This window comes from Plectropomus leopardus, chromosome 5 (genome assembly GCF_008729295.1).
Source record: "Plectropomus leopardus isolate mb chromosome 5, YSFRI_Pleo_2.0, whole genome shotgun sequence".
NCBI classification, from domain to species: Eukaryota; Metazoa; Chordata; class Actinopteri; order Perciformes; family Serranidae; genus Plectropomus; species Plectropomus leopardus.
In genome coordinates, this window is record NC_056467.1 from 4,609,634 (window position 1) to 4,622,047 (window position 12,414).

Below are 12,414 nucleotides of genomic sequence, written 5' to 3' on the forward strand. Positions count from 1 at the left end.
TTATTGCCGTAGTCACATAGATCAGGAACCACTGACAGACTTGGATCAGTGACGTAAACCCACCTTTGCTTTGTTTGCATTGTTTTTTTGTTTTTTTTTGCAGGAAGGATTAGAGTTTGTAGAAACATCTCAAAATGTCAAAATTTTGGCATTGTACGTTTCTCCAAACACTGAATATGTTACATTTGTACTTTATTATGTAGCGGATACGTTGAAACTTTTCTCTTCAACAATGCTGTGGTTAATGTTAGGAAAAGATCGTGTTTTGGTTTAAATGCCAGGTTTTGGAGGCATGAGGGCAGAAAAGCAGCTATGTCTCCGCAAAAACAGCTGCTCTTTGTGCCTTAAAAGCTGTTAGAAACACAGTAATAACTTGCTAAATCACAACTGGTTTTGTTGTTTGTTTAGCTCTAAAGGATTTTAGAAATAATTCCCCTTAAGGAATTTGTATTTCAAAAGTATATGAAAGCAGCAAAAAGGCAGAGCTGAGTACACTTTTGTATCTGTTTATTTATTGCAAGTAACATCGTTGATGCTATATTCAGCGTTTTCATATATTGCAGATTTCCTCGCGCAGCCCCAAAGCCTACAAAGATATGTGATATTGGGCCACACAAATATGCCAATTATCATCCATCAGTGCTTGCTATTGTTCTTTGCCTGCAGACCTACTGAACTTAACATGCACAGTTACACACAGTAAGTCTGAGAGAGAATTGGGTGAGCAATGCTGCAAATTTGAACCAGTGTAACTGCTATACTGAGGCCAAATATGAATCTGGAGTGTACATGAGGTGTCATTTCTTCTGAGACAGCTGAGCTAATGATGCTTAAATACTGCTGCTTGCTAAGAGCTTTTAAATGAATGCCACATTTCCTACAATGTTTAAATGGGTTGGTGTGTGTTCCTACCTTGAGTCTGGTTTCCAGAAGCTCTCTGCTGGTGATGATGTGGGTGACCTGAGTCTCATTCAGCCCGTGAGCAATGGCCGGACCTCCCAGTGTGGAGTAAAGGGTGACCACTGCAACACACAGCCATAACAAAAACATAAAAATTATATTTGCCTTGTTTCTTTCATATATTAAACATCAGTGGACAGTGGAGTTTTCTTGTGCTGTGTTCAGACACCTTTCACAAGAATTTAATCCTCTGAAGCCTGAAAACAATTCGATTGGTTTCTTAAAAAAAGAAAAAAACAACAACTGGTAATGAGTATCTTGACATAAGGTGCCCTGCAAACTGCAAGAAATTAGGAAAAAATGAGAAAAAGAGAATGAGCTGAAAATTTCAAGTAATTCATTTTTATTTTGTGCCTTTGATAATGGAGGTTAAAAAATATTTAAATAGCTGCTTTCTCTTGTTGAGTTCAATCTGCAGCAATGCAACTGTCATTTCAAAGAGATATAAATATAGATATAAACATAAATCAATAGCCCATGGTTTAAGTAAATCAAAGTTGAGTAATACACTGACACTTTTAAATTAAATATTTTCAGAGAAATTTTTTTGTACTGGTCATACAGTCTCAGAATAAACATGGAACTTTTTGTTTTTTCTGTGATCTGGCTAACTGTCCACAGTGACTCCATACAAGAATGCTTTTTCCCGAAATGTCAGCCAAATGTCCCAACCAAGGGCAGGGTCACGACAGAGGGCTTGAAGATGCAGTCACTATGTGACTGGCTAAGGAAATAGTTGCCATACATTGAAATAGCCCTGCAATAAATACAATCTGATCGCTCTGTCAGTCTTAAAATTGCCTTTTTTATGTGTTCACTCTGTTTGAAACCTTTGGACTGCTCTATAATATACTTACTTTACTTACTTACTTTACTTACTTACTTACTTACTTGTTCATTCAAACAGGTGCAGTAGAGGATACGTAGATATATAATAATAATAATAATATCTGCATTTGTGAATAATTAAATAATATAAATAATGTCTTTTAATAACAAGCTTAGGGACTGCTCCGTGTGTGTGTGTGTTTGCAGTCATGATACAGACAGTGAAGTATGTGTGAAAATAGACCATGTACGTGCACTGTCTACACCGCTCAGTCGTTCTGATTTGGCCCCTCCCTTTCTGATGACATCATCAGGCACCTCAAGAGGCCTCAGCACAGCATCAGAGCCAATAGGACACAAGCTCTCACTGCCTGACAAGCACTCTTTTGGGGATATAAACAGTATTGGTATGTGAGGGCGTGTGTGTTGTGACTAAGAGCATATTTCTGATGGAGCGCTGGTGTGTGTGCTTGCACAAATGCACCCAGGAGCATCAGTAGTTGGAGTTTGATGCCTTTTATGAAAATCAGATGTTGACTAGTCCGAGTCTTCCACATCTGATGCGGCGCATATGACACAGTTTGATTACACTGCGTTGTTTTTCTGGGCGGACCTCAGCTCATTGTATTCTTGTAGAATTTTGATCACATTTCACCAAAGACATGGACACCCGAACATTACAACCATATCTGATTGTTGAATGTGCCTTTATAAAAAAATGGAAATTAATATGTTCCCATAACAGCCTCCTGTTTACGGCAGGACCTGACTGAAGGAATTAGCTCCCATTCAGCTGCTTAAGCATTAGTGAGGTCCAGCACTGATGCTGGGTGAGAAAGCCAGGACAGGACAAATTATCTCTGTAGCTGGCTGTTTGCATAGAAGCATATGTCATGTTGAAACATATTTGTATTTAATTGTGCTCTGTCATTTGGAGACCTGCTGCTTTCTGTCTGGTACCTCAGTTTTGCTATTGTTGAGCTTAAAAAGGTTCCAGCTCATCCACCTCCTTATGTCTGCACAGCTGAGGGACATCTAAAGTTTTGTTTATTGAACAAACATGTTTTTATGGTACCTCGATCGCACAATTTTAGGGAAAGGTTAAAAATCCAATGCCTGTTTTGACTGGTGTGTAAAAACTAGACTGCCCCCTTTGAGAAGTTATATTAATATCTGTTAAATGTGGCATGCTTCAGTTAGGAGGATAGGATTGGATTCACTTTATTAAACCCCTAGGAGGGGGGCTTCATTTAAACCAACCAACTCACGTCTTTTACTTAAAGATCTTAATACGAATATGCCTCAGAGAAGTTTGATTTTGAGATAAAAAGTACAGTACAACTGGTTTGTTCAAGAGGAGTGAGAATGTTTAGAGTTGGGGGAAATAAGTAATGCCGTCCACCAAATGCTAATTTACTTTGTGGGCTCAGCATGCAGGTGATGTCTGGACTTCATAACAAGATAGTGACCAGGTGCCAGAGCGTGAGCAGCAAGCATCCTAGAGGAAACTAAAAATATTGTGGACACAGCATATAGGGAGCGAGAGTGAATCTGGTTGGATTTCACTTTCGTTGGCGATTGTGTTTACAAACAGTCACTGGTGTTTCCTGCATAGTATATCTTTAATGTAAACCCAAACAAACTTAAAAATGGTCAAACTTTGCACATCCATCATTCTGTACAGTGAAGCTCAGACACCCAAGTGACGAAACAGTAAGCGCAGCACATTTCTGAGTGGAGGCGGGCTTTTAATACATACATGGCTTTTGCTGTGTGAATAAGTGCTTCTTGTGTGCTTGTGCTCGTGTGTGTGTGTGTGTGTGTGTGTGTGTGTGTGTGTGTGTGTGTGTGTGTGTGTGTTGAAAGATTAGAAGCAAACTGGCTTCGGGTCAGCCCTTACATCTGAGAGAGACGGAAATGATAGTGCATAGACAAATGGAAAGAGAAAGAAAAAGAGGGAAAAAGTAGAAAAACACAGAGTAACGGGGTCTATAACCCTGCATCTCTACACTGACACAGACACATGGGTTTAAGGGACCGGGCTTAGTGACATCCCATTCTTGCGTCATGGAGCTCCACTGCTTCCTGCTCTGCTGCTGTGTGTGCGTGAGTGAGTGTGGATGAGGGCCATGACACCTCCAGCCGTGAGATCTAAACACCGGATTGGACTCCGGCTAGACACGCACGCACGCACGCACGCACGCACGCACACACACAAAATGCACCACAAGTCATTTTAATACAGACAAGATAACAAGTCTCTAAGCCTTCCTCAGTAGCAACAGAGTTTGCAAGCAACATAACATGCATCTTATTCTGTCTTGTTTTAACTTTTTTAGTTAAACAAATGGGTTCTTGAGGGGGTTGCTCGGATGTAACGAGCAGTCAAAACTGGACTTATGATCAGGGTTCTTGGACAAAATTTCAAAACATTTCCGTTACTTATTAAGGACTGATAGTATTTTATTATTTTTTCAGATTCAAACTCTCTTCACAAATAATTTCAGCGAGCTGGCATGCAGGAGACGGAACACCAGGAGACGATAGGCAGGTTTCCATTAACCCTCAAATTGCGCAAATTGAAATTGGAAAAATTAAAAACGCCTAATGGAAACACATCAATTGGGAAAAAAAAAACCTAAAGAAAAAAACATAAATCGCAAAAAGGTTTTTACATTCACATGAGGTTGTATTTCAGGCGATTCATGAAAGTCTTACTTCCCAAAACTGCAATGGAAACACTTTTTTTTCACATGATGCTATGGCCATGAGCTTGAATACACTAGATGCATGATGCAGCAGGCACTACAAGAGGTGTTATTGCATCACATAACTCTTTAAAAGTTGAGTGCATCATCCAGAAGTTTTGAATCCACATTTCCTCTGTGAAATCATGGACTATCACCTCCCAGAAATCCCTCATAAGTGGCCTCTATAAGGGGCTTGCCTTTCTATTATCGCTCGCATAACACGCCTACGTCGCCTGGATCAGAAATACTGATGGCTAGTGCGGTGGCTGCAATCGAAATAAACGTGCTAATGTTTTGAACATCCTTCGACATGCTTCTTGGAATGTTTTTGTGACATAACATCAGTCTATGGAAACGCAGTCATCTCGCAATTGTGTTTTATGCAGATCTGTAATAAAAACCTGCCTGATGAAGAAACGTAAATAATAATAATAATAATTAAACAGAATATCCTGGTGCTGCGTTACAACAAGAGCTAGCTTTCCAGGTTTTCCATGACCGTGGGAAAACGTTATAATGTTTTTATATGACAAAAGCATCATGTAGAGAATGTAAGCTGTGTAACTGCTGCTTGTTATATCTCCTTTATTTAACTCACGTATATGATAATTGCAGAGAACTCACTGATGATGATTTGCCTTTTTACAAAAAGCTAATAAACAGTAAATATACAATGTACACACACTCGCATACACTCACACACCAAGTGTTTGAGTTCACTGGGGGCCTTTGGCTGACTCCTTGATGCCTCTGTCAACATCAGATGCTCACGTAGACTCTCTCACCCCTCTTCTGACGCCATCACCACTCACTTCTCTCCCTCTCTTTCCTCCCCTCCGTCTCTTCCTCCATCGCTCTCTCAACCTTTAACTCCTCTTTACCCCCCGTGCTGTGTGTTATCCAAAGCCTCGGGCCAGTGTTTGTGTACGCAAGAGAGAAAGACGCTTTATAAAGATGCTTTATTGGCTTGTACTTGCAGCGCATTTTAAAAAGCATGTCGGTTTAATGGAGCATTAAGTAAAGGACACAGAGAAAATGAAGGGTGCTTCAAGGACGATCGCAAAGATTTAATGGGCTTAAAGTGCTGCCACGGATGGTCATAGTGAAGAAAGTACTCTTTGGCGCAGAACTTATTAAAGAGTAAATCAGCACAGACTCCCTGAGGGCAAAAAAGCTGCTGCTGCGCTGCTCTGTGTAAAAGACTGAACATTTCAGCCATCTCTGCGGTTTAAAAGCGCTGATCTTTTAGCTTCACTATCACAAACAAAAGCAGCTTCTTCTCAAACTGAAAAACGTCTGTTTTTCCCAGATGAAAATATTGCAGATTTTCTTTTATCTACTTACAGAAATTCTGCTGTTTTTCAAAAGTCACAGTTCTTATATTGCCGCCTGTAACAGTCATTGTTGTGCTAATATTAAATCATTCATGTGAATCTGTTCACCTGAAGAAACCAAAAACTATTTTGGGGGCTGACAGGTACAGCATTTCACACTTTAGATTTGGTTTGTTACGTGAGAAAAATGATGGCTACTGTGATACAAGAAGCATTTTCCAGTACAAAAGAAGCCATTTGTCATGAGCCAGTGCACAAGTGGTGACGATGAAACGGATGGAGAAAAAAAGTCGTGGAGGAAGTGGAAAACTTATGTAACAGCAGAGCAGAAGGGACAAATTGACCTTCTTCTGTCTCAGCTGGACCCCACATGTTACGAGTTGTCCACTGCAACCACAAACATGTGCGCGTAAACACACATACACACGCACACAGAAATCGCTATAAATCAGCCTAATTCAGACACATTTGGATGCGGCTCAGTGGGAAAGACCAAACTAAAGAGAAAGTGAACTCAGAGTCACTTTTAAAGTCGCAGAATTGAAAGTACTCTATAGTGCAGTGATGCTTGAAATTTTGATGACTGAGGGCCAATTTAGGGGGCCAACATATGACTGGGGGCTGCACTTTCCACTGACGTTACTACCTGATTAACGCTTTTTAGGAGTGGGCAGTTTGATCTTTTAGTAGTGCATATATGTGAGCTACTGGAGTGAAAATATTGTAATGGAACGCAAAATGATTACTACATGTCATATTTGGGGGATGCAAAAAATGGCCTGATGGCCACATTTTGAGCAAAAATGCTTTAGTGTAAAATATGTACAGTATACTACATCATTTTCTTCTTTGCTGCTCCTATTATCGCCCATGAAAAGAAAAGTCTGCTCTACTGCAGGATACTGATTTTAACTATTAGAATTTCTAAGCATTAAAGGGGAATTACACCTATTTTGTAGCTGCTCCATAGACAATGAATGGTGAAAGATGTTGTGGATGACACCGGCTGGATTCCCATTAACCCTCAAATTGTGCAAATTGAAACTATGAATATAAAGTACGCTTAATGGAAACACATCAATTTTGAAAAAAGTTTTTATGCTCGCATGAGGTGCTACTCAGGGGGAACTAACAGAGAACTAACACTCTGCAAGTCCACAAAATCAGGCTCCCATTCATGGCCTATGGAGCAGCTGCAGACTTTATACCCTATGACGTCACAAGTTTGAGACTTTTTTGGTTTCTGGCTTCTAGAGAGAGTAGCTCATGTTCACTAATACTGTTTGAACTTTACTAGGCATTACTAGGCATCATTTCCATGGATTTCAGTGTTTTCGAGCCTTTTTAAAGCAGAATGGCAAATATCTGTCACCAAATATCCATAATGTGAAAGACTTATAGTCATGAAAAGTTGCAACTCTTCATATTCATTGATACTATGAATTGATTTGTCAGTTTAATCTGTAACTATTTTGATAATCTGTTACGTCATTTTTCAAGGTAGAAATGCTTGAAATATAAAAATGGCAAGATAGGACAGAAATGACCAGTATGTAAAAGAATAGCGCTTCTAACTGGCATGCACCTTCAATGCTGTAAATAATGTTATGACGATTTACAATTTTAAGCCTTTTTAATATTATTTTTTGACCCTTTCTCTAAGTATTACTTACACGGGAAATTGTACATGAAGCATGCCTGGGCTGCAATAAGCCACTCAGATCGCGTCTCACAGAAGATTGCGATGTTGTTTTTCGGCCGCTGACCCAGTGATGCCAAACCGCTGCCCAGCTGTGTTGCTGCTGTGAGGACTTCCTCATAGGAGAGCCAGCAGTACTTACCCAAAACCACCTGCAGGGGGAGCGGGAGGACATGAAAGAAAAGTGCAGGGACAATTTGTTAGTGATGAAGAAAGGATGCAATGTTCCAAATCATTTTAAATCCAAGATTCAGGGTTCAATAAATGCTACACAATGTTCTTTTCATAACTGGATGCAATGAGCCATTAAATCAATCCGCATGATCCAACCAAACATCATTTGGCGTGTCCTCCTTTTATTGCATATCGGTGGGTACATTTGACCACAGGAGCACGGTCACATGTTCGTCCTGTTTCATATTAAAATGTCACAGGAAAAAGAGCAACAGTTCACTATTGCCAAACAGATCTACTTCCTCTTCTCATGCTGTAGTATTTCATGGTCACTGCACAGAAATAAGATAAACAACACAGGCCTCTGGATATACTCTTCAACACTCATACACTGATGACAGTAAACTGCTTCAAAAATATATCCAGGAGCTTCCTGCGTGTATGACTGAGGTTATACTGGCTCCCAATGGTTAATAAATGGTAGTGCACACAAAGAGGCAGTGTGCCGATGACTATACTGTGCTGTTTTCTACTTGTTGGGAACAATAAACAGCTGAGATGTGTTCTCTTGCAGCATTAAAAGGGTTTAAATGGATTAGAAGGATCAGGCTGTTTGGATTAGTCGAGGTAATGAAACTGCACGATAAAGTTAACTCCTTGGAAACATACTGATAACACTGTTTCAGTGTATACTGGTGGGGCAAAGTTTACACTGAGTGCTTAAGTACTCTTTAAGATAATCTGTGAATGCAGTGCAATACAATACAATGCAATTACCCGCATGAAAGCACCAAAACTGTCTGTTCTTAGCCAGACTTTTACCTCTTTTTTATACTTTTTCGGACAAATTCTGGATACACTTTTGAACAAATACGAATCTCACTATATCCTGTTTCCTTTATTCATTTCATATTCACACTTTTCTTCTCTGTCTTAACACATGCTCCGTCTAGATTAAATCAAAACTTTGAAAATGCTTCAGGAGGTTTTTCAGGACAGTGGGAGGAGGAAAAGACTGTAAAACATCTGAAGGCAGAAATATTGCAATTCTACTCTTACAATTTGTTTTGCTCTCCAGTTAACCCATGGCAGTTTTGGAATCAAAATTGTATTTAAAAAATATACTAAATAAATACATACACAAATAAATAAACAAGTAAAAAATGTGCTGCGAGGTCACTAACAGATTAAAATGCTTTCAAGCATTCATTTTAGGTTTCCTCTCACTGATTTTAAAATCTACTTGTTCTTCATTTTCTATCTTTAGTGAAGCAAATGTCCTAACACAACTGTCCTGTCTGTGATAAGTTAAAAGATAATAATGCTAATATTCTATTATTTCATTACAATCAGCAAACCTCATAAGCAAGACTGTTACACAAAATAACAAACAAACCGGATCAGTGACAGGTAAAGATTTTTTTTTCAATTTTGTCAGATAAAAATCTGAGTCTGTCAGTGGCAAAAGAAGCACTTTAAATAGATGTACACTGATGTGGTGGTCCGTTGTGGTCTGCATCACTTTCTCTCAATATTGTTATCTCCGTTAGTCACTTAGACACAAAAATGAAAAGAAAACAGAGTCTCAATCCAAACAAATGCACTTTTAGTGTGGAGGCGGACCATTAAAATAAATTATTTTACCTTTCTAAAAAAAAAAGAAAAGAAAAAGTATTATTGGCTGTAAGCTAAAAGCCAGAACTGATATACTTTCATCCCATATAGACCTAAGCTAGGAAATGTATGGTGGTAAATTACCATTACCTCTGCAATATGCACTGAATTTTGGAGGCAGTATTGATAAGAATTATATATATGATTAACCCAATCATTCATTCACTGCAGCAGAAACAGCAACATAAGAAATGAATGAAAAGACAATTAAATCAAAGAATTCCTCACTTTGCTGAGGATTTCTTGGACTTACTCTAATCGAAGACACTGCCGTCCAGCCAAAAACACAAACACTTTTCATACAACTTTCTTTACACCTTGCAATACAATTATAACACTATTTGGCAGCAGTTGTCATACTGACCATGTTCTATTATTATTTTTTTATATTCTATTGTGGAGGTGATTTTTATGTTTTTAATGCCTCCTTGCGCAGTCTGCAGTTACTGGCTTTATTTCCTGTTTCTTCATGCTACAACGTTATTACCACACTTTCTTTTTCACTCTTTACCTTCTTGAACACCTTTCCATTGCTCTGTCGCTCGTCCTCCTCGCTGATCACCTCCCTCGTCCCCAGACAGTCTCTGTGTGGGAACCTCATGGCTGCATGCTCAAACATCTTGTCCAGGGTGTCCACTCCAGGGTGCAGTGACATCACCAACCTCTTAGTGGCGCTCACAGCTCTGTAGGGTCCCTCTGTATGTCCCAGCACGGAGCGGGCCTTCGCCCTCTTGGCTCGCTCCTCCTCTGAGCCATAGAAGCCCCCGTCGGGTCTTGAGAACCAGCTTAGGATGTAGGATGGCAGGAAGGTGATGAAGGTGTAGATGCATACCATGAGGTGGAAGAGGAGCAGCAGCATGGGGTTCAGGTCCTCCTTCAGCTTCATCTTGGTGAAGCTGTGAAGATGTAGGAGAGCAGCGAGGAGAGAGTGTGGAGGAAGACGAGTTGTAAGAAAAGTTTCTACTCCCGCTGTAGTCGGTCCCTCTTTTATTCTGTCACCTTTCTCTTCCTTCCTTCTTTTTGAAGATAGCTTGACTTGTACTCCCTGGTGACAAAATACCAACAGGTACACACTTCTGTAAAATAAATAAGATTTAAAATGGCGTTAGAGAAAAAAAATGATATTAAGGCTCTTTTTGTAGATAAACTAGTTTCAAAATAAGGTAAAGCCTGTACTCGTGATGAACCCTTAAAGTGTAAGAATCTCAAGTCATTCAGAAACTGAAACAAAACAAGAAGTCACAAATCCTCCAGCACTCACAAAAAGCAGAAGGAAAATTTTGTCAGTGGCCAACCACAGTGTGACAAACAGACCAGCTTTGTGTTTCCTCCAGCCCCTGTATCCAGCGCACTCACTACGAACACATGCAGTATGAGTGCAGCATATGCAAGTGTCAGTGACATGCACTGCTAAGTATTAAAGTGACAAAGAAAAAAGAGAGTGAGATTAAAAAAAACCAATCAAAAGAGAAGAAATCAGAAGAGAAAGTGAAAAAATGAAACAGAAAAAGACGTAAATTACACTGAGTGTGAGAAGATGTATAAACAGTTTCTGAATGTGCATATTTAAGCGTGTGTGACAGGATACAGGCCACTAGACAGGAGGAGATGACCAAGAGAGGGACATACAAGTACAAAGAAAGGACAAGCTGTAGCTCAAGTGTGTGTACTGCCAGTTGCTATGTATGCAATGTTGTTGTTTTTTTATTTTTTGCTTAGGCAGACTGCCCCGCATGTTCTTTAATATGAGAGTTATTTCTAAAGCTCATCTCACTTCCTAGTTCCCATTGTAACAATATTGTATCTTTAGTAGGGCTGGACCCAAATATTTTGCTATTCGTGTATCCTTTAAATCGATAGGTATTTAATTTTCATTTTAGGCATCCGGATATATATATATATATATATACACATACTTTTTTTTGTTTTTTGCAGAGAACAAATGCCATTACAGTTTTTGTGATTGTGCTGCAGCGCCTGTCACACACACAGTGACAGGAATCATTTATTGACTGAGTCGAGACATTTCGGTGTCGGTGTGAGCAGCACCAGAACACAAACGCGTGAGCTCCCCCGCAGCTTAACTCTGACGGCAGTCTATTCTAGCAGCAGTAATTCATTATTCATATGAGGGAGAGGCTCCTCTGAAGCAACGCATCCTTCCCCTCACAAAACTGCCCACTGACGTGCACTGTACCTATATGTCTCCCAAATACACTCATCCCTCAAGTGTCCCTCTGAGACTCATAAATAAATCAAAGATTTTACCAACTGCGCTCTCCCAGACTACCATCTGTTCCCTGCGGGATGTGGACTCTGCAGCGCTGTTGTTCTGCTTGGTGTCGTGTTTCCCAGCCTGGATGCCTCGCTTCATCACAGGATGCAACAGCTTACCAAAACTGCACCCTGGTGGAAGACATGCTCAACCCCGTCACCCGCTATCATCCACTGTTTGCTTGCTGGTTTATCTTTTTTTTTAGCAGGAAGTTAAGGTCAATGGAATAGAGGCCACAACTGGCAGAAAACAAACTAAAGGGGAAAGGACTGAGCATCAACAGGGTGTTGTGAAGGCACACTTGAGCTTTTTTTGACTGTTTTAACAACAAACAGAAGTTTTAGGTCTGCTGTAAAAATATTAGGCTGCAAGAACAGTTTTAAATGTGTTAAACATTTCAATTTCCACACTCTTTTTTCAGATTCAGTGTTGAACAGTTATTACTGAAGACTGAATCTGAGGGCTTTGAGATACAAGGGTACTCCAGCTATTAAGACTTGCACTTGATAGAGAGATACTTAAAAAACAGTCAAAATATATATATTTTTCTCCATAACCTGGGTCAAACTGTGGAAATGCTAGAACCTTTATNGACTGAATCTGAGGGCTTTGAGATACAAGGGTACTCCAGCTATTAAGACTTGCACTTGATAGAGAGATACTTAAAAAACAGTCAAAATATATATATTTTTCTCCATAACCTGGGTCAAACTGTGGAAA

The 12,414-nt window shown here is 39.7% G+C and overlaps 1 protein-coding gene across 2 annotated transcripts in view; it reads right to left on the minus strand.

Annotated features, from left to right (window-relative positions):
• Positions 1–10,618, minus strand: part of acsl3a (acyl-CoA synthetase long chain family member 3a) — a 30,298-nt gene extending 19,680 nt beyond the window's left edge. For both annotated transcript variants that reach the window (XM_042487114.1, XM_042487113.1), the window contains exons 1-3: positions 9,931–10,618; positions 7,546–7,723; positions 913–1,022 (exon numbers count right to left, since the gene is read on the minus strand). In XM_042487114.1, coding sequence (XP_042343048.1) covers positions 913–1,022; positions 7,546–7,723; positions 9,931–10,305 — 663 coding nt within the window. In that variant the 5' untranslated portion in view covers positions 10,306–10,618. The remainder of the gene's footprint in view (positions 1–912; positions 1,023–7,545; positions 7,724–9,930) is intronic.
• Positions 10,619–12,414: the final 1,796 nt, after the last annotated feature.